Consider the following 22,850-nt stretch of genomic DNA (forward strand, 5'->3'; position numbering starts at 1 on the left):
ACAGCACATACTAGGCTGGAAGAAACAAAATTAGTTACATGTACCTTCCTCTTTATCAAGGGTATTTAGCTATGCACATATGTGTTTTTCAACTTAAGACAGATCCCACAGTCACCTACATTTAAAAAAAAAAAACCAACACGAGCCTGGTTTGCTCAGAATCCAGCATCACTAATGAAGATGGGGCTAGGGACTGCATAAAATGTGGTAAACCTGACCATGTAACAGCCCACTGTCGCTTTTCTCCCCAGCAATGTACAGCGGGATATGCATCTGCGTGTTCCTTGCTGTGCTCTCAGTGAGCTCCTTCGGACAGCAAGCTCTGGGCTCACACAATGGGAATCCTCTGCCTGCTGAGCTGGAGCAGAGCCTGACAGAACCTCACCGGCACATCCGCGCCCCATCATCCGCTGGGTCCCTGAAATCCCTGCCACGGCTGGATGGCAGCAGTGACCAAAGAGCCAACATCGGCGCTTTGCTGGCCAAGTATCTCCAGCAAGCCAGAAAAGGTACTGCTTATTGCCTGCTTCTGTGCCAGTGGGAATTCCTGAAGGGGGACTTAGTAGTTGAGATAACCCTGTCATCATCTAACACGAATTCCTAGAGAAGATAGGATTTAGATTTTGTCTGGTTATTTCTGAAGTAGAGAGCATTCCAAATCCTCTTTCCCAACCCCCTCCCAAAAAAAGGATTTATTTGTAGCAGCCTCTGACTGAGAGTCATGTAAAGATAACTGGAGAAAATGTCACCTCCCTGTCAGGTTATAGTCCAGCTTGTATTTTAAACTATTTTCATTGCCTTAATTACTATGGTGGTATTTTCAGTACATTGTATGTCACATAAAGCAACTATGTTTTCATAAAAGTTTTTCATTTAGTTAAAATCCTCACTCCCTCCCTCTTTTAAAGTTAGAAGAGCAGGAAAACTTTTCTGAGGATAAATGCAGACCAAATGGCTAGCCTCACGTCAGCCGGAAATACCTGTACCAGGGAAATATTCTGAGGATTGGATTTTTCATGTATTTGTTCCCAGAGGAAATTACAATAGCATGAAAGCTTTCAAAACACAGAGCTCACCTTTATTAGTGCAATAATTAAAAGCAATGATAAGTAAAAGCATATTTTCTTCAACATATGTCAATTCCTGGTAGGTTTTTGGTCTCGGGCAGCCTGGGAACACAATCTTGCTGTTACTTAAGACCTCCATGGCACAGTGTAACAAGGACATGAAGAATCAGTAGAGCAATGGGATTACAGGGCATTCTTATAATGAGATTTATTAGTCACTTGAGGAAACAATTGTATTACATAAAGAGAAAGAGTAAAGCTATCCCTGTTGACACCTTACAGAATATATTTTACATTGATAGAAAAGTATGCCATCTCTGCTGCCAGTAAAAATGATGGCTCAAAATCATTGGCCACTGAAACTTCTCCAAGAAAACATTTTTCCTTTTGATCTGTCTCATCTCTGTACTGCTCTGTGTCTCAATAGAGTAACACCATGGGCAGCCTAATTGCTGTGGCCTTTTGGCTGCCAGCCTCAGTGAGAGCCACTACAGAAATTTTGTTTACTCATGAAAGGTTCACTCCAGCCTGTGCCCTGTACTACACAGAAAAAAGACATCTAAGAAGGAAACAGGGCTTCAAGGGAAGAGAGTAATTAGGATTAGGATTACTTTGGCATACAGACATTGAGAAACTAAATCACAGCTAGCCCCAGACTGTGCTTAGGATAAAGTTCACTTCATGTAAGTAAGAACTTTCTCCATGTAATGCAGACCATTTAACCCTCCCCTCTTGACAGCTTCCCTGCTGACCTCTATGCTAGGCAAAGCCCTATGCTTATCTATGATGGTGGTCTGCAATTAAGAGATGCCACATGTGTTTTTGTGCATTACATATGCAGCCATACACTCTCCTTTGTGTACTCAGAACACAGCCAAATTAGAAACAACAGAAAAATGAATCACTTTCAATAGTGCCTGAAAGATTTCATCTCATGTCAGCAATTTGCACGATATCCATTAAGGAACTTCTTCTAGCTGTTCATGCAATTTAATGGCAAGATAATTCAGATGTGAAATTCCACAATTCAGTGCTACACTTAAGGCTGTTACTGAATAAGCATGTTATTGCAGGAGTCTGTAAAGCAGAATCCTCGTTACCTTTCCCCAGCATAGTCATTGTTGCCCACCCACATGGAAACAGAACATCTCCTTCTAGTTTATGTACCCATTATATTTCCTTAAATATGGGGCTGACATTTCCAAATAGGTTAACCAGAAAAAGCAAAAAAAAAAAAAACACCCTTTGGATTTAAGATGTCTTTTTCTGTAAATATTATTATGAGGGACAATTTCCTGCATATGTGTTATTGACATATATAATTAACTCTAAAAAGTGTCTGGAAGCAGATGTTGGGATTCTTGTGATGCGACTAGGCTAGCTGAACTCTCATTTGTAGATGTAATTGCTGGTTACAGGAGAGAAGGTTCATGGGACAAACAGTATTTACTTCATTTAAAACATACATACAGTGTTCCCATCAAAACATATTCTTATTTAATGTGAAGATTCTGGGCAGTACTTCAGAAATCTCTGTAGAACACTCACATCTACTCTATTAGTCACTTCTAACCTGTCTAAACCATAATACTCACTGGAAAATTCCATCTAGGGGGAAAGAGAGTCTGGGCTTTTGTTAGTGTTAGCACTCACCAGTAGTGGCGTTTGCCCTCATGATTAATAGGAAGGCTGGTTTTGTAAAGTATTTCCAGTTAAAACAGTGAGAGAGTTAAGTTCTCTCAAGGGCTTAGGGATTGATGAGAGCCTTGTAGCTGAACTGCTACAACTGTGAATATGTTTGTCATACACTTACTCTGCAATACTCACACGACATCTCTGGTGGGTTGAGGAAAAGTAATTAAGGTGCCCTTAGGAAATTTGTGACCCAAGCTTTCAATTACGTTCATCTACAGGCTTTCAGCTTGAATCTGGCACCATGCAGAAGAGATGTTGTAGCTCTCAAGCCAGTGACAGGCACATTTAATGTCCCCTAAGGAGTCCTTGACAGGCCAGAGAGTAGTGGCACCAGGGGAGCCTTTACAGCCCATAGGTCACGTCAGGCTCAGAAGCCTCTTAAGCACCAACATCTGAGTGATGGTTCTGTGCTGCCTGAGCCCTGCCTGGTTATTCTGCTAAGGAGCTGTTGTCATTAACTTAATTACACCTTTTGAATTATGAATGTGAACTTCATGGGGTTTGAGCATTTAATGACAGACATTCTATTCTAGAGAAAATTAATTTTTTTTGTCATTTTGTTCTAGATAAATGTCTTAAGCATGGCTTTTTGTGTGTGTGTGTGTGTATCTTCAACTCCCTGCAACCACTAACAAAGCAATGCAGTTGCTTCTTGTTTTACTGGGTCACATTCATTATAAAGCATTACATGAGGAAGACCTTGAAATATAAAAGCACAGAGTCAACAAGGGTTTCTTCAAAACACAAGAAACTGAAAGCAAGGCAATTTTGTAGATTTGGATATATGGTATTTAATTTGGGCTCCTTTTCCTTTTTGATCAATTCAAGTATTCCTCAAGCCTCAGTCTGCATTGAATACTAATATATTAAATCTGTTCCTTCCTCCCTCAAAGCTTAACTCCATCTAATTATTGATAGATATCAATACTCCCTGTTTTCAGGGAGTACAGAGAAAAGTCATTTACCTTTCCCTGTATTTTTTAGGGACACTATGTGATGATGTGAAAGCAGAGGATTGTAGTCCTTTTTTTAAAGCATGAACTCTCCTGGCAAATAGTTTGTGTGTCTTTGATGCCTTAAGCAAGGCATATAGAAAGGATAAAGCAAGATCAGAAATCAGCATCCAACCCTGCTGTAAAAAGAATTATGAAGGCTTTGGATAAGCAATAAAAAAGGAGCTGACATTGCAGAAAGCCCTGTATAATTCCAGCAATAGGTATCTCTAACTGTGAACTCCAGACACAACTCTCCGTTTCAGGATTATTCCCAAAACCTAGGATTCATAACTCTACCCTGCTTGTTACTGAATTTGCACTGTAAGAGCTCCTGTACTTATGTTAATGTCTTTCTAAGCAACACAGGACTGCAGTGTCTCAGGCTTGAGCCTGCTCTCAAGAGTTATTTTGCATCTAGAGCAGCTCTCCCAGTACGAGCAAGCAAACATGGGCCTTTACAGGAATAGTGAGAAATGGTTTGGTCTCTCCCTCTCTCTCTCTAGTAAAATAGGAGGGAAGAAGGAAAAATCTATCCATATTCCTTCCTGTTAGACAGGAGGAGAATGTTCCTGCAGCAGGAGGTAGAAAATAATCTATTTATATTGCACTGAAAAAATCCAAGGCACTTTCAGAACATTACATGTAAGGCTTCTACCGATGTTTTCCCCAATGACATGACACTGGTGTTACATGGCTGGTATTAGGTCCATTTCAACTATTGCAGACATCTGCTAATGAGCACAAGCCAGATCAGAACACGAGTGAACCCAGAGAATGTGTCCTCTTACTCTCTGCTCTCCCAAATGCTTTTTCCTTAGGTTCCACTGGAAGATTCTCAGTTATGGGAAACAGGGTACAGAGCATTGATCCTACTCACAGGATAAATGACAGAGACTACATGGGCTGGATGGATTTTGGACGCCGCAGTGCTGAAGAATATGAGTATTCTTCGTGAAGAACACCAAATTATAGCAACAAGGAAAAAAAAATCACACTCCCATGTCTCTACAAAAAGAGATAAATCAATTTGTTGTCCTCTTCAAATCAGTGTTTTAAAGTATTTAAAATCATGTATTTGACATAAGTTTGTCTGTAAGACTACACAATGCAATATATACATATGCAGAATTTTCCAGAAAACGTTTTCTTTCTTTTGTGGTTTCTCATACATTAATACTATATTAAAATGATTTCACTTATTGTCCTTGTCCTGTCACTGCATGTTGCTGGGTGTTTTACTATAAAGGGAGGCAGGATAATGCCTTCATTTGGCAATGTAAATATATTCCATAGGTTGAGTAGTCAGACAGATTATCCACTTTTCAGAGAAACCTTGTGTCAGTTCCAATAGCTTTGAACTCTAGGGGACTTGTCCAGGTATAAACACAGCAGCTCAATACTGCCAGAAAAGACAGCTATTTTCATGGTGACCCTACTTGCAAAGGACTGAGTTAAACACTGAGCCCACGTGTTTGCAGTGAATAGCCAATACTACTAAAACAGTGAAAAAGAGGAATGATACCAACATGTTTCATCTTCCTGGCTTACTTGTTTTTTGTTGTGAACTCAATGTGAAAGTTCTGCTGCTGGCTGCAAATCACAGAATAAACAGAGCATTCTCTGCTGCGTGGTGAGCCAAGCATTCATTTGGGAGGGGGTGAGGACAGGTTCCTGAACAGAGCAGAAGGTGATCCTGAGAGGGAGACGTATTGGAGCAGTCTAGTCACAGTATCCTCAAAGGAAAGGGGTGGCTCCCAAGTATCACAGAGGCTGTCTGAGTAGGCTATTGCCCACCAATGTGAAGAGGAGGAGGGAGGTTCTACCCAGCTCTCACCTGGCTCAGAGCAGGGCAGAGGGCCCCAAGTTCAGAGCTGGGCAGTGATCCCAGCTTGTGCAAAACCAGCACCCTGCAGATCCTGCAGTCATTCCCGTCTGCCTGTGGGCAGGCTGAAAAAAAAGTGTTTTAGTTGCACTTTGTTCCTCCACCACGGGTAACCAACCTCCCTGCAGCTCCTGGGTCTCCTTCAGCAGCTGGATCTCCCATCTAAGGAATGCCCTAAATTGTAAAGGAGGTGATTTTTGCATTGCATAATTCACAGAGTTTCTCCCTAACGTGTGCACTATGACAAAAAGGAAAATATTTGTCACACACAGGAAAGCAGGTGCTTGCCAAAGGAAAGAGGCAGCAATTTCTACAGCAGTTAACAGGCAAACACAAAGCATAGAAAACAATGCATAGAAAATAGTTGCACTAAACCAAAATTCTACCAAAACCAAGAAGACTGGGAACAAACCAAAACGGTTGTGCCAAGGGTTGAGCACAAAAACACTTTGAGGAGCTGTTCCCAGCTAGGGGAGCAAACAGCACTGCAGAATCTGCAGTGAAAGGGAGACTTCAGTAAACAGTAACGGGGAGTTTTCTTCTCTAGTAACACCAAATACCTTTTTTTTTTTTTTTTTTTTTTTGTGGATCTCATCTAGAAAACATGGAAATGTTTTTCTGCTTTTCTTCCTCTCAAGCTTCTCCCAGTCAACCAGTTTCCAAGCCACCCAGTCTGGCTTTTTTTAGGTTCCTTTCTAAGCATAATGAATCCCAAATCACCTGAATTCTCTCCTTGGTTTTGGTTATTGCTCACAGCAAGAGAGTCCAAAGTGCCCATTTTTTCCCAAAACTTTCAAATAAGAGATTAAAACCAATTAATATATTTTTTTTTAAACTGAGGAAAATACAAATAAATCTAAAAATGCATATATTTAAATATTTCCCACCAAAGTGATGTTTCTTTAAAACTACTTGGGAGAAAACTCAGTTTCTGTTTTGCTATCTTTTAAATTAATGTCAGGAACATTCAAGAAATATTTTTAAATGTTTTCATCCCTGGCTTACACTGATGAAGGATGTAACACTGTAATATTGCAGGGGGGGCTGGGAGTGGGTGATGTCACAAATCAAGCCTTATTATTGCGGAATGCTGTCAGTTAGGAAAAACCCCAACCTTTTGTTTGTCTCCTTTGTCTCATTTCCTACAGGCAGATGGATGGAGAGACAAAGATGTTCTTTCCCCTTCCTCTCTTCTGAAGGTCTCTGAAGATGTCTCTGAAAGCACACAGCCCTCAGTGCAGTCAGCCAATGGGTTTGGCAGCTTTTCTACGCCACTCCCCCAGGACAGGGGCATCTTTGCCTGACACACAAAAATGATTTCACCACATGACTGACACGAGTGAGTGTTAAGAGAAAAGAAGTATGGGGGCAACTGCAGTAGTTATGAAGAGGGACTGTGACTCTGGGATACAGTGCTGTTCCTCAAGGCAAAGGGGAGCCGGCTGTTAGCAGCTGGCTATAAGCAGCTCAGCAACATTATCCTCATCATAAAAACATCCATCACCTGCTCCTCTGGGAACAGAAGAAATTCTCCAGGTGGGAAAGGGTTGTAAAGGCTGCTGAGACACCGTTCAGCTCCCAGGTGACCTGGAGGTGCTAATTTGAGCTAAACAGGGGAGCCAGCAAACCTGGGAAAGTCATTCAGCCCTGGTTGGTACAACCCTTATCCTATGGCATTAGTGAAGCCACTCTCTAGGTTGCTCTGTTTTAACCCAAGGGAAACAGCAGCCTCAGAGACGGACGCCCTGCAGTTGGGCTGAGAAGTGCCCCACAGATTCCAGCACACCCAGCAGTGCATTGGCACAACCTCCTGGTGCTGTCTGGGATGTGAGACTCCTGGCACTGCCAAATCTCTTGACATTTAATTCAGCTTTATCCAAATTCATCTTTATGAAAGCATGTGCATTAGGTGCTAAATTTACACTGGCAAAACAGCAAATCAATACCTTCTTGCATTTAAAGGCTGTTTATTTTCTCCGTGAGCTTTATTCAGTTAGTTCTGTTCCACCTTTATTATTTCAAAACAGGTGCTGGGCAAATCTCTGCGAACGGAGCAGCTTACTGCAAACTCCACATAAATTATTTGGGAAAAGCTTGTGGTTCTGCTTGTGCAGAGCTGTGCATACAGCAGCTGTGCAAAGAGGGTGGAAACAGCAGGTGCTCCTTGTGGGAATGAGGGGAAACCCAGGCAAGAGAGAGGGAGCACCCATTGCCTGGGGAGGGGGCAGCTCTGCCTGGGAGCTGGGGCAGCATGTGAGGGAAACCTCAGCTACACCAATGCACCTGACCCTGAACAGTCTCATGTCCCCTGGTATTTCATGCAGGAACACATGTGGATCCTACTCTCCTCTCCTCAGCTTTGATGCATCCCCAGCTGCTTCATCCTTGCTGCGTGTGGGCTGGCAACATGCCCCAGCCAGATGTTCCCAGCTGCAGCCCAGCTGTGCACATTTCAGCAAGCCTGACAGCAGACCAGGCACTTCCCTCTCCGAGGCTTGAGCAGAGGAATTTGCAAGTCAAACAAGGTGAACGTTTCAATGTCCCAGCAGAGCAGTAAAAGGCTTCCCTGTGTGTTCAATTTTTGTATCCCCTAAGTTCATTAAAATTCCCTTAAAGAAAGGAAAAAACTGCCTGTGTGCTTGTTAAAGCTTTAATCATCTCAAAGTACCTGTGTCAATTGAACAGCAATTGGATTCAGCACAGCTTGAAATCTATTTCAGCAGGACAAAAATCTCTGTCATCTTTTAAATACAAACATTAGTGGCTTCTCAAGTGTAGGCCATTCTCACATGAAAGCCCACTGCCTACATTATAGCCAAGGACATTGCTAAGCACCAGTAACTTTCAGGACTTTTATTTTCCTTACCATTCTGTGGTTCAGTTGGCTTGTTAAGTGAATTGAAGCAGGTCTGAACAGCACCCAGTGAGATGTGGTAGCACAGCTGAACAAGGCTAATTCTTCACCATGAATACAAGCCACGGGCAGCAGATGCCGTCTGTACCAAGGGAAGGCAGGACACATCTCACCAGCATTGCTGGACTTTTCAATTAAATGTAGAGAGCTGCTAGTACATGTGTCCAGGGAGTTGGGAGGAACTCTCAAACCTCTGTGCACAACAGCAGTATGGTGTGGGGCCATCTGATACTTAGGATACATGTAAAATAAAGAGGGAAGAGTCTCAAAAGGCTTTTTTAGCCAGTCTTGGCTCTCCAAAGAACATGCCATAGCCTATCCCTCCCCTATGTGTCCATAGCCCAGTCTTAAAAGACACAATCCTCAACACCTTATCTTCCTCTCCCCTCCAACCCAGCTTTCAGAGGAGAATTACTAGAAGTGAAGATGCATCCAGAAAAGTTTCTGAGATAGCTGAATATTGCAAGGGTGGAGCACTATTTCAACACTCTCTCTTCTGTGCATCTCAGACTCTGTGCTCTCACCTTCCCTGGACTGGGACTTGCTTAACTCATCCTGTTACCAGGCAAGGAGGGCTGGATGCACAGTGCTTATCCTCCCTGGATCCCTCTTGTTAACCATTAACTTTCTGACCACCAGCTTCCCCCAGGCTCGGAGCTGGGCAGAGAGGAAAGATGAGTGTCTGTACTCACTGACAGGCCCTGGCTGTGCCCCTGACATCAGCCTCTCTCACAGCTGGCGTAGGGCACTGCGTCACACTAATGCAAGCCCTCCATGAGTTTATTTTGGCATTACTGCTATCCCACTTTCTCTCTGTAGCAAGTAAGTGATACAAATGCTTTTATTTCCCTCTCCACCTCATACACACACACACACATCCTTCTCCTCAATGAGGGTGTCTAATCTTTCTAAGAGTAACTGCCTGATTATCCCCTCCTCCATTGCTTAGCTTTCACCACATGTACAGGGTTTTTAGAGCTTCTCACTGCCTGATGTTTAATCACTATAATGTTCCCTCCCTCAGTAACAAAGATATTGGTTAACAACAGACCTCAGTCTTGTCTCTTTTGAAAAATACAGGATGTTTCCTCCTTATTCTGTACTTTCACATTTTGTTACTACATGTTTTGCACTGTATTAGGCAGGAGAGTGCAAACTCCTCTCCTCCTCAAAATACAGAAACCACACAACATCCAATTCTGCATTTCTCACAACTCAAATTAAAAAAATCAAAAAGTGCATTTGCTTCTCTTTTTTCTTTTGACTCAAGTTTCACTGATTTCAGCAAGCTTAAAATCTGAAAACTTTTCATAAGAATTCAAAAAAACAAAGGATGGCCTCTCATTTTGCTTTAACTAAGACAAGAGCAAGGGATCAAGGTGGAAGATTTATCACTTTAAAAGAACAGAGAAAAAGTTGAATAACACATGACAATGCAACTTTTCTGTTATTTTATTGATATTAGTGAAGAAAAAATTAAATTTCATCATTCTGAAGTGTTACAGTTGCTTTCTCTGGTGGGTGGACAGCTCCTACAGCTTATTTAAAGGCTAAATAATACTTCCCGATTGCACGATTAACTTCTACACTTTAAGTTCTCTTATGGTATTGCTTTCTTCCTCTGGGTATATAAAATGGTCCATTATGAAGTCCACGACTTTTCTTCAGAATCAACTGTTATTCTATCTACTGGTTTAAGATACATTCAAATAAAAAGATACTTAAATTTACTTGCAATAAGTGCACACATACAACAGCAAACAGAGCTGATGGCATTTTACTAAAACATTGTAAGTTCATAGAATAAATAGAAGTCTTCAAACACATGCTGTAACTGACCAATGTGTTTTCTTTTCTTTCTCAAAATATATCCTTAGTGTCCATAGCACTACCGCAATAACTACGTCATTCAGAAAAAAACAAACCACCCACCTATCTCTCGTCACAAAGACTAAAAGACAGTTTCATTTATACAAGAAATTATCAGTGCTAATAATTTAGTAACAGTCTGGTACACATGGCAATGCACGGCAATTACATGTAGTGTGACAATGGTAACAAACGGGGAGCTTGATTTTAGATGCCACAAGAAGTGCAAGGAAAAGAAAGTGGCTGCTTAACCCTCCCTGATTTGCTCCTCTCCATCCCCTCTCCCAAAAAATATTTATGTCTGAGCTCTGCTCTGGAAACAAGTTCCCTCCAGTCTGTTCCAGTTCCAAGGTATTTAAACTCCTTCTACAAGCACTCAGCAGAGTTGGGAGAAACAGAGAAAAAATTGTGATATAATTCAGATTGCCTGGCAGCTAAAGGTTGCGTGAGGTCTTATGTTTCCTTTCTGAAAAAGCAGTGGGTTATATGTTTGTATGGCAGGTATTTTTTTCATTTTAAAAACACTGCTAAAATAAAGCATTTCCCCTATTTTTACCTGGACTAAGGTCTGACTTCAGATGAAAAAGGTTCCTCTGAAAAAAGAAAACAGAAAATGGGTGGAGAATATTCTCACCCTGCTTACAAGGCCACTGTCTTCAACATGCATGAAACACGAAGATCAGCATGAGGGCTGCAAGTTGCTCTTTCCTGCCTGTACCATTCTGTTACTAAATGTTTTCTGTGGCTCTCTGCTGAGGTTTCAAGGACTCACCTTTTCCTAATACTGGTTTTGCTACATGTTCTTTTATAACATTCTTATCTGTCGATCTGTTCCGCAACTTGGACTTCTAGGAAGTCACTGCCATGTTTACCTCACAAGTTGTGAAAACTGTTTTCTTTGGGCGCACTGACAAAGCATGTTTCAGTGGCAGCAACACACAGTAAAGTATTTTCCCTTCCACAATCCAGTGCAGCATTGAACAAAACAAAACAAACAACAAAAAAAGAAGTTGCACAGAGTGTAAGTGTGCCAAAGGAAACAGCGGTGGTAGGAATACATTAATATTCCAGGTACCCAGTGGGTCTGCTGACCTCAACACAGTATTAGTTCAAGTTTATAATCTTGGGGAAGAGGCAAATACAGAACAGGAAAAAAAAATTCATCCATTCAGGCATAATAGCCAGGCACTCCAATAACTCAGCTCAACTCATTTACAGAGGCAAAATTAAAACTACCACATGTTAAACTGAGTGCTTTTCTCAGTATTTAATGAAGCACAAATGCTCCCATGCTTCAAGTGATGTAATGAGAGGTCTCACATAACACATTCAATAGCTTCCCATGCACCTTTGACTCAAGTTAGGCTAGCTACAGAATTCACGTTTTTCTAGTCAAGTTATTTTTTGTTGGTTTTGCTCTTTTGTTTTTTTCAGTGCATCTTAAAAAAAAAAAACCTTTTCAAAAGGTTAGCAAGTTACCCTTAATACAGCAATCATAACATAGAGCCTTTCGCACTCAATTGAACAGTAAAATAATCCAATTAGTTACAATAGATCTGGTACATATTTACACATTTTATACAAAGTTTACACATTTCTCCCATTAGGCACGAAGTTGATTTGTCAAACTCAAGAGGCAATGAAGGGGTGGCGGGGAAAGGAAAAGGAGATTGGAGAAAGAATCTGAGTATTTTCATTTAAAAAGATTAGCTGTAAAAATAAAGTCCTTCATCGTAAGCTAGTTTGCTTCGGGAGCTTGGTTCCCATGAGGATCCCCGAGGTGAGAGACGTTGGGCCTTTCATCTGCATGCTGGAACCCACCATGGTGGGGAAGCTCCGGTTCCTTCGGATGCCACTGTTCAGCTGGATGCCCCCAATGGCACTGGTCACGGCAGGGCAGCCCAAGGGGAGACCGTCTGGTGCCAGGCCTCCAGGAACAAGGGCCCTCACGGGTCCCTGTGCCCCACAGAGAAGAGGTCCCTGGTCATCAGTTAAAGGAGGAGCTGACGTTTGCCCTGAACTCACAACTTTGGCAATACCAAACCTCCTGACTTTGTCCACAAGATTAAGGTTGGAAACAGACACGTCAGTTTGGCTCTCACTGTTCCTGATGTTCTTTTTATTCCTCACCTCCTTCAAGATTGAACTAGCAGGTTTTGAAGCCAAGAAGTTGTCATAAGGTGGGCTGGTGCACTTGAACTCAAAAGATGGAGGGGAAGAAGAAGGTGTCTGCATGGGTGAGTTTGGGGGAGTGGAAGGAATGATCGTCATTTTCGGGGAGTACGTGTTCAGCAGGGTGCTCCTGCTGGCTCTGTCCCAGCTCTGTGGATTGTACACTGCTGCTGAGATGCCCCTTTCCTTCAGCAGCCACACCAGCCCCAGGGACGTGCTCATTGTCGTCGTGGATTCCCGGAGGTTGGTGAAGGATTCGGCCAAACTCAGACGCCGAGGAGTGCAGGGAGTAGCCACCGGGGTGCCTTTCAAATTGCTAATGCTGCCACAAGCTGGAGTAGGTGCTGCGTTAAGGCTGAAAGCAAAGGAGCAGTCAAATTATTCTCTCCAGTAGAAAACTAAAATCTACTGCAGGCAAGATTTTTAACCCTGAGCAGAGCCTTTTATCCATTTGGAGAGTGCACAGGTCACTGACAGTTCCCAGCCTCCCACAAATGTGATTACAAGCGCAAAACCATCAGATCTTACAAAAGACATCTCCACTTTGCACACTTCACAGCCCAGTCTCACAGGATTAATGCCACTGCCGAGAGCCAGCACCACATTTCTCCTGATAAAACTATTTACAGGTTTTGATCAACACCTTCACTTTTTCTTCCTGATCTACTGGCTGTAACAACTCCCAGTTGCTTCTAAGAGACAAGGAAATGCAGGAGACTGGACCAATGATATAAGCAAGACATTTACTTTTTAGTGTCACTTCTGAGCACACAGAACTGAACACTCATTCATTAAGGCATGGTGTACTCAGTTATTCCAGAAACAAGGCATGTGGGATATCTATGACACTACAGATTCATGTCTGTTTGAGAGAATCCCAAGAGCTCCATGCAACCTCAGAAAAAAACACTTTCCAACTTTTTCTAACCATGTGCAAATGATGGTCTTTTTCACATGCACACACACATACCAAAAAAAAAAAAAAGAATTCCACAGTAGTATCTCCTAGGCATGGGTTCATCCCCTCTAATGGCACTCAGTCTTGTGCAATGCAACACTTGATGCTAAGGAAGGATTCAATGATAAGAGCTCACCCCTGTTCAAAGAAGGAAATCTATTCCCTCACCTTGCGAGGTTAGCAAGTAGAAGACACTCACCAAGAGTCAGAGAGAAAGTAAAGCCAGTTGAAGATAGGGGGAAAACTAAGCAGCTGGGAGGAGAAAGAACAGGGGAGAGAGTGGGATCTTGCCTTTTCAGTAGAGCCACGCTCTTGGATTGGCTCAGCCAGAACACGCAACTTTAACTTAAGTTGGGTTCTCTGCACCAAGAAAAGCATCAAAGAGCCACTTTGAGACAGTCTTGTTGGATTTCCAGGAGAAGACTCTGGCCAATGACTAAATTGCATCCTTTTTGCCCCATATGGACAAAAAGGGCTCTGAGATTGTGTCTTGCCTGGAATTTTCCATCTCATTACACTTTACATAATGAACTCTACTTAGCCAACACTACTGTGCGTGTCAGGTTAGACACCCTGGCATGTTTTGTGCTGCAGCTGCTGATGAGCTTAGAACATCATCTAGATCCTTGGTTTACAGAGAGCAGGCGACGTGAGTTCACGTAACAACAGAAACTCTAGTCTCATGGTCTAAAAATCAGCATATCTTTAAGGCACTTCTTAATTACAAAAATATTAGCCTGATGCTATGAAGTCTCAAGTCATGTCTTCTTTACAAGGCTAAATAGAATGTGACCAACATGATTTCTAACAGTGATTTTGAATGGTACCAACCTCCACCATAAGCAAGGGAAACTGAGGAAGTTGAATTGCAGTTGCAATTCAACAAGAGGAATCCCATATATTCCTCCTGGTATGCTGCAGTGAAACACTTATTTGAGAAAACTGGCAGATATAATTAGAAAAGCAGCCTTGCTAAGTGGCTCTGGAATCGGTCTCCTTGCACCCCCGTGTGTGCTGTGGCTGTCAGTGCATGTGGCAGATGTGCTAAGGCACCTCCTGATGTCCTCTCCCTTCTGCCTGTGCTGACTTAGCGGCAGGGAAGAAGGATCTCTCCCAGCAGAGCTAAGGAGACCATGCACACTCACTGCAGCAGCACACACACTCTGAGGGCAAGGCTGAGTGGAAAGAAGTTAGTTCACAATTCTTCTCTTAAGCACTGACTAAAGCTGGACCCTCATAGTTCTGATTCCATTGGAACTAAAGAGCAGTGTCAGCCACTGTGGTACATTTCCCTTACAGCCAAATACAGAAGTCTTGAAAAGCGTGAAGGAGAGAAAAGAAAGAGAGTTTACTGCATGAACTGACTTTCTACAAGGTACGACCATATACATTTCAGAAATCCAGACATATGGCGCCAATAACCAGGCTTCCAAGATATCCTAGTCACAAGATGAAAACTACAGCACTCCAATGGTTTATTAACTTCAACAGCTTCACTCCTTCCAGGTACAGATTTCAGTTGCACAGATATGTAGATTAGTATTTCTACTAATTTTTCAGCACAGTTATACACTACAGTGCAATTAAAAAAAAAAGCCATCCCTGCAAGAAAGCAGTTGCAGATGTTGCCTTTTTGTCCATTTGATCACTTTGGCATTGCTTTAACTGGGAAATATTTTTCCCATCAAACTGACCAACACTGCAAGGCAGCCTGGACACAACTGCAGAAACAGACTCAAAGTGGCCTCAGCAACTCAGCCCAGTGATGGTTTCAGAGTTAGATTGAGAAAAGAAACAAATAAATGAGCATTTAATTTAGCTTGATGAAATTTAGTAAGGTTAGAGCAACACCTGGGGTAGCACAGATTAAAATGCAACCAGGCAGGTAAATGCCAAACCTCTTGGGGTTATCTGGTGCCACACACACTAGCATTCCTTGTACATGACCCTGCCAACAGAGATGCTGCTGGCAGTGCTGCTCACCCCCGACCACGCTGGGTCACAGTGTCTGCCCTACACCTCCTCTCATCACGAGACATAACGCAGTTTCTCGTCCTCCTCACATGACCTGTGAAGAATCATTTATAGTTGGTAAGGAGGAGCTCTGTAAACATGTCTGCTGAAAACAATATTTTGTTTATTTTGCTCTTTGTTCTCCTGAACGAACAATGAACTTCCATTTAACTAAGGCAGCTGAAAATGCACTGAATTTAGCTGTCTTTTCTGACTGATTTGTTTGATTTAGTATCCAAAGACTTTATTACAACCACAACTGACAGCAATTCAACAATAACAAGAAAACTAAAATAGAACTGCAACCATATAAGAGCATCTCTTCAGTAATTGTGCTGAGGGGAAAGACAGAAAAGAGTAAAGAAAAACCAGGCAGGCCACTAATAACTAAGTTCAGAAAGGGATGCAAAAAAGTTACATTTAAACATCATACATTTCCTTTCCACTTGACAGGTTTTCATATTCAATACCCTTACTTTTCATGCCCTTCATAGGCAGTCAGTGCCTATCATGTCTGAACAAGTGTAGACACATCCCCTCTGCACGGGGACCTACACAGTGGTACACCCCCACACAGGAGCTGGAAGGGGCAGAGAAAGCAATGAGGCACTGTCCTTATACACAGAGAAGAACATTCTGTAAATCCTGATTTGCTAAGGGAGGAAAGCTCCCTCTTTAGGTATGAAATTCACACCACACCACACCCCCCCTCCCCCTGGCTGTCTGATCTTCACCTTCCATAAGGCCACAACACTGCCTACTGTTGGCATGCAGTGTCTATACTGCCAATTGCTATTTCATCAGTTTCAGTCTGGCTGCCAGGAATTCATTTCTAACAATTACACCAAGGTACAAAGTAGACATCTCCCTGTTTCCAGTTATGCCTCCTCCTCCATTCCTCAAGTACTTCCTGGATTTCTTTATCTGCACATCTTTTCTTCTTCTGAGAGGAAAGACTTAGACTTCCTCCCTGAAAAAACCTCTCATCTTTTTTGTGAGAGATCACATTCTGTGCATTCACATATGAGGACTATAACTAGTCTAAGATGAAGAGTAGCCAGGTTTAGATACCAGAAGCCAATATAGTTATGCCTGATCCTGCAACATCTAGAGACAACAAAACTTAAGAAATTTTGATTGGCTTTTTAAAACACCACACGTGCTTCTCAAAATCAGGCTGAGGTAACTCAAAATTGGAGGAGTAATTGGTGTGTGTGTTGTAATTCACCAATGCAGCCAATGCCTATGCTTATGCTACTATTTTGCATTTGCTTAGAGGGGAAACTCTGATAGAGCTGAATGCTTTGCCATCATGAGAATCCCTTACCTTGGCGTGACTCGTGTGAGTTCATCGGAGGGGTGCAGAATGCGGCAGGTGGTGAAGGTGAAGGTGGAGTTGGTTTGTGACATGCACTTCCCAGGATGAGGTACTAAATTAAAAAAAAGCAAATTCTTTGCATTTTACACAGAAAAGGGGAAAACCAAACTTCTGTGTGCTGATAAGACAGATGCAATAAGTGATGAGGCACCTTGATGGGATCAATGCAAGAGAAGAGAAATGCCCAAGTACTACAGTGTTAAACAGACACTTGTTCTCCAAAGGAAACACCTCTAGGACTCCAAGGCCAGTGCTAAAAAGGTCCGCTGAAACTTGCCCATGATCACAAACACTGCAGATTAGGTTTTGTTCAAGCCACATTTAGGCCAGGCAGTGCTTGAAATGCTAGTCCTTATCTAAACCAGCAACTTGCATCAGTGGGAAATTACAAGCAGCATTTTCTAGTACCAGCTCAGGAGCACCGGGATTTTCTAAATGCTTGTGCCTTTCAGCTTTTAGCTTGATCCACAAAAAGGTATCCCCATTACTTCTCAGTAATGGATCCATCAGGCTAATGCTACAGGAGTACAGATTGTTGGGGTGGGAAGGGGAGGGACACACATTAATTACTGTTTCTCTGACTTTCCACATCCACGATATGGAAAGTGGTAGTTTTTTGGATCCACTACTTTACATCTGTGACATTTCTCTTGTGCATGTGATTAGGTTCTTTAAGAATGTATGTCCTCAGCTGCATAGTATAGCAGTTTTTGAATATTTGTAGACAGTGTAGTAAGCAAATTTCCTAACAAATATGGCTGTAAAACTGCCACTGGTGATAGATCAGTGATTTGGGAAAGAAGCAATATAGCTCGGTTTTAAAAATGAAGGACTTAGGACAACTTCTTTCTTCTTGGTAGAAATGATTCTGTGGCTGTATTAACCTGCTATATAATGCAGCTGTGGTCACTGCAAAAAAACTACAGAATTTAAGAGCCATGCATCTGAAAAGCTGGTTGAAAAACACCCAGAGTTAAATATTACATCAAAGATATCATGATTGCATAGGTTCTCTTACTTAGTAACCAAACTTAGCAGTGGTCAAAAGACATGCACAATAAAAACTGTGTGCAGCTCCCTCCCCCCAGTCCTACCCAACCCTCTGAGCCATTCCCCGATTAAGCCACATTTTAATACCACAGTACACAACTATTCAACACACTGCAAAAGACAGACAAACCGACCAGGTAGACCAGACACCACTCTGAACTCCCAGAGCAGCTTAGCAGAAGCAAGGCAAGTCTTAATTGTGGCTGTGTTCCCTTTTTCATATATAAAGTATCACAGCTCCAAAATAGTGTGTGTGGTTAGGTAGCCCTTTAAGAACACATAAAAGCAGTGTGTGAAGGGTAGAGCACGGGCAGTGTGAACAGTGGAAGCAGGAGTGGCTGAGCATACAGTGTGAGGTAACTTCTAGTCAGCGCTGGCTGTACATTAGAGAAGGATATTTCCAAGGACCCACTGGAGTGTCATGTTAACACACTCAAATGTTAGCACAGCATAACATAACAACAAGCTCTACTTCACCTCCAGAGATGGCAATTAGGATGCTTCAGGAATCCAGTTGCTTTAGAGATTAGTGTGAGCACTACAAAAGCTATTACAAGGGAGCACAGCCTAGCAATCATGATTCTCTCCATTTTGTAGAGAGTTATAAGAAAATCTGGAGAAAGAGCTCAAATAACTGGACATGAAAAAATTGGTTATTTAGAGAAACACAGGACTTTAACATAAATCAATTAGAAACAAAGCAATTATCCCTGGATGATGAATAGAGAACAGAATAAAGCAATGCTGGTTTAAGATTGCAAGCTCAACCCAAAGCACATAGCTGTAATACAATCAGTGCATTTTCCCCATTTGTAATATCCACTGGGCATCCCCTCAGATTGGAGACAGGCACATTGAAGAAACATAGCTGCATCAGCAAAAGCAAGACTCATTGCTACTAATGAGTCAAAGATAGGAGAAGGCTGCTAAAAGTAAAGAAATCACTAACTCTAATCAGAGGAAACAAATTGAAAAGATGAAAATAATCTATCCATTGCCAAGGATGTATTTCACCCTCAAATACCACTAAGAAAGTCCTGTACCAGCTTCATCCTCCATCAGTCAACAATGGTGTGTATCATATTGCTGTAGCATTTTCCATCCTTTGGACACAGTAAAAAGAGTGAGAACCTGTTGCTGTAAATGAACAAAGTTTATCAAATAGAAACAAAATGATTAATTTCTAACTTAGTAATTTTACATATGAATGGCCATCTCCTGAGCTGGTATAAATTCATGAGGAATTAATACATTTTTATAATAAGAAAGACTACCTTCACACTTACATATACCAAAGTATTGTCTTAAATATAAACACCTGCTCCATGTAACTGCCTGAAACCAAATGTTTTACTTATACCCTCTTTTCCAAAGTAGTCATAGTTTAACAAGAAGGCTTCATATCTGTATGAAAAAAAATCTGTACATAACTCAGTGCTTAACAAAATTTACAGAAACATCATGTAACTTAATCCATCAGGAACCCTCTGCAAACTGTTAGTGCATTTTCCCCAAATTAAAATTAAATCTAAACCTAAGATTTCAGCTGGATTGTGTTTCAGCACTCAGGAATTAATTATTCTTCACGTTAAGTTTTCTCAAACAATTCACAGGCATTATGGAAAAATGCAAACCATCATAGCTGAAAGGGACTCTCTTGTAAGCACAAACACTATCATAAAAACACCTTTTAAAATACTGGGGGGGGGAAAGAAAAAAGGCAGGTTCCAGTCAAACTGAGTGCAGAGAGCTCCATCTTCTGGTAAAACAAACACGGCTTTCCTCACACAAAACACAAAGCTGATTTGTATCTCAGAGCTGTCTCAAATCCAGCTTCAAGACTCAGAACCTGTGGGCCATTCTGCTAGGTGTAAACAGCAAAACAGGTATGTTTAGGACATGACCTTTTGCCCAGAGAACTCTCAAAAGGTCATTTAACCCAGATTTTCAACCAGCTTGTGCAGAGGAAGGTACAAAGTTACAGTAGGTAAATGAGTGGCCTGCCCCATCCACAAGAAAATATCAAGGCAAATTAAGTTTGAGGAAGATTTGTAAGAGGTAGCTACATTAAAACACCATTAACCTTTGTACCATTGGATCAAAATTCAAATTTGCTGTTATGCTGAAATAACAGTGAGGAGGCAGAGAGCTCACGGTGACTAGTAAATCTTTTTTTGTATTTTGTACAAACACCTATTCTGGCACATAAAGATTTATTAGGAAATTAACTTAAAAAAAATTGGGAAATCTTCAGAGTATGATTTGATCCAGACTGGCACAAAGTTAACACTTTAGTCCAAGAGTGAAGCAAGCCACTCTGCTCCATCATTTCTTTGGCATGTTTCAAGAAAAGGAGGGAACCTGGTTCCCTGCTATTTGAGCAGACAGCACACTGGAATTAGGGCATCTCTCTAGCACAGGCTGTGGAAACAGGGATGGAAGGACAAGCAGATTGAGGCATCCTTAGAGCAACAGACGGTGTTTTAAACCATTAGAAGTTTACTGCTGAATAGAAAAGTTCTGCCTGCTTTAAAAGAGGATAACAAAGGACCACTAGGAGGCATTTTTTTCCTACGTGTGGTCATCTGGAATACAGGCTATGGACTTCACTTTTGCCAGTTTGTGCCACCAATTCCATTCTTGGGTGAGGTGAAATTACTGGAAAGTAGGCCACAAAACCCCATTAGGATCCACAGGACAAGACAGGGGCTTCATGTAGTCTCTAGATTTAGCAGAGTTCATCCCCTCCAGGTGGCTAAAGGTGAGAGCTCTGACACCCAGTGCTACCTGTACTGAAAATGCCTGGCTGACAGAACAGGGAGAATATAGAGTAGGCCAGATCTGATGCCTGGGTGAACCACTACACTGGAAAGGAGATAGGTGATAAAAACAACAGCTGTAAAACGTGAACATGGTGCTCTCCTAGAGATGTAATATGTGATGTGAATACTCAAAACGTCCAAGAATTCATATGTCTGCACCAGGAGCATTGCTTTTGTTATGTTTCTTAAACAACGAAATTATTGTCTGAATACCTGATTTTCCAAAATCTTCATTTATTTTGCCTTTGGAAACAGCAAGAGAGGAAAAACCGAACAAAGGCAGGTATTCTTTGGACAGGGTGTTTCTCTGGCTGAGGTCACTTTCTTGTATGTATATAACCATTGAGCATAGATGCAAAAAAAGACTTCAAAGTATTTAATGTGGCTTCAACATGAGTTTATGCAGGCTACGATCCCCAAATTAAAATTCAAGCATTTTGACAGCATAGACAGCAACTGCTGACAGACTTTTCTTAAAGAAATAATTACTGTGAAATATTCATGCCATTTGAAAATAAAATATATTTAAATATGCGTCAATACCTTAGTTCTAAGAAGAGTTACAAAATTTATTGCTTTTCTGTACAACAGTAACTTTTTAGAAGCATGTATAGAAATCCTGCTAAAACCAAATCAAACATAAGACATTCATTATGTAGTTTTGTGATTTTAGGCATCTATTTGGAAAGTCCTCCATGTCATGATTAAGGTCTAAGCATGTAGTACAAGAGTGCTGATCCCATAACGCTGTGCACATGTCTATTCAAAGCAATCAATCAGTGGAACTAAAAAACACAAGTACTGTGCACAAGTTTATGCACCCAGTACCAGCAGGCAATTAAGTACACACTGCATCAAGTGTAGCCCTTCCAACTTCAAAATTCAAACACTGATAACATTATTAAGTGCTTCGAATGGCTGGTGTTTTGTCTGTTTCTTTAAGGGAAACATGAAAGCAAGTGAATTAAAAAACCCCAACAAACCAAACAAAAAACCAATGCCAACAACCCCTCCCTCCAAAACAGATTCTGTACAGTTTCATAATACACTAGTTTCTTTCACAGAACAAAAAAATATATTGAGGTTACTAAAAATTTGTGCTCCAAAAATTACTTGTCCCAGATGATTTTAAGAACACTATGTCCTGTAACTTCTTTACAATTCCATTTATGCTGAAAGTCTACAAAAGTGATACACAAATCTCAGCCTATTCCTGGGTATTAGGCTAGAACTGCAACTTTGGAATTTATGATCCTCCATAAAGTTAACTACCCACACACAGCATGTGGCTCCAACAGACCAACTGCAGACCATAAGGCACATGTGTGCCAACTTCTCCTGATTGGGATAGAATATGCATTTATGGTGGGGAAGCTATTTTATAGATCAATGGGTACTACAGGTTTCAACACAGGGACAAGAAAACTCAAGGAACGTAACTTTTCCTTATTTAGTCAGAATGATTTCTGACTCTACCTATCACAAGAATATCTATCACAATTGTCCTCAATATGTTTTAGCTACAAGACATTTTTGGCACCAGCAGTGTTTGCTCTCCTGAGCCTGGAAGTCAAAACAAGCTCTTGGGCTCATCCTGAGAAGCACTTTGCACACACAAAATGGCAATATGAACAGGGCTTGTAAGTGCTGTGACAGAGAACATACCCAGTGCAAAAAAGGCAAGATACAAACCTCAGAGCATACTGAAGCAGAAACCTGCAGAAACCTGCCCAACAGACTAAGACGACTTACACCTGCTGGGAAGGTCCTTGTAGGCACTGTATTACTAAAAACCTTTTGGTCTGAGGCTAGAAAACCTGTAGCTCTAAAGTGGCCCACTTTATGGCCTGCCAACAGGAACCGTAAGAAGATACCTTCCAGCTTTTACAAACCTGTTCAATGAGGTTTTTCCACGATGGAGCTATCCTGGATTACAAGCAAAGGCACTATCGCTAGAGACTGTGTGCAAGACATTTCTTTCCTTCCCTTTTTATTTTACTTCCACATTCTCTAGAGTTTATTCTGTATGTTGCCA

The 22,850-nt window shown here is 41.5% G+C and overlaps 2 protein-coding genes across 6 annotated transcripts in view; one reads left to right on the forward strand and one right to left on the reverse strand.

The window, feature by feature from the left end:
* Positions 1-253: 253 nt before the first annotated feature.
* CCK (cholecystokinin) lies at positions 254-4,712 on the forward strand (the record flags this gene model as incomplete). The annotated part of the gene is made up of 2 exons (XM_082283256.1): positions 254-509; positions 4,576-4,712. 2 exons carry the CDS (start codon positions 254-256, stop codon positions 4,710-4,712), a joined length of 393 nt encoding a protein of 130 aa, XP_082139382.1.
* A 5,275-nt stretch (positions 4,713-9,987) lies between these two features.
* The window catches only part of TRAK1 (trafficking kinesin protein 1), a 127,566-nt gene continuing 114,703 nt past the window's right edge, over positions 9,988-22,850 (reverse strand). For 3 of the 5 annotated variants that reach the window (XM_082298492.1, XM_082298491.1, XM_082298490.1), the window contains exons 16-17: positions 16,893-16,995; positions 9,988-12,949 (exon numbers count right to left, since the gene is read on the reverse strand). In XM_082298492.1, coding sequence (XP_082154618.1) covers positions 12,151-12,949; positions 16,893-16,995 — 902 coding nt within the window. In that variant the 3' untranslated portion in view covers positions 9,988-12,150. Of the gene's footprint in view, positions 12,950-15,535; positions 15,621-16,892; positions 16,996-22,850 lie in introns of all 5 variants that reach the window. The other 2 variants (XM_082298494.1, XM_082298493.1) reach the window with 1 other exon arrangement.

This window comes from Coloeus monedula (assembly GCF_965178545.1).
Source record: "Coloeus monedula genome assembly, chromosome: 1".
NCBI lineage: Eukaryota > Metazoa > Chordata > Aves > Passeriformes > Corvidae > Coloeus > Coloeus monedula.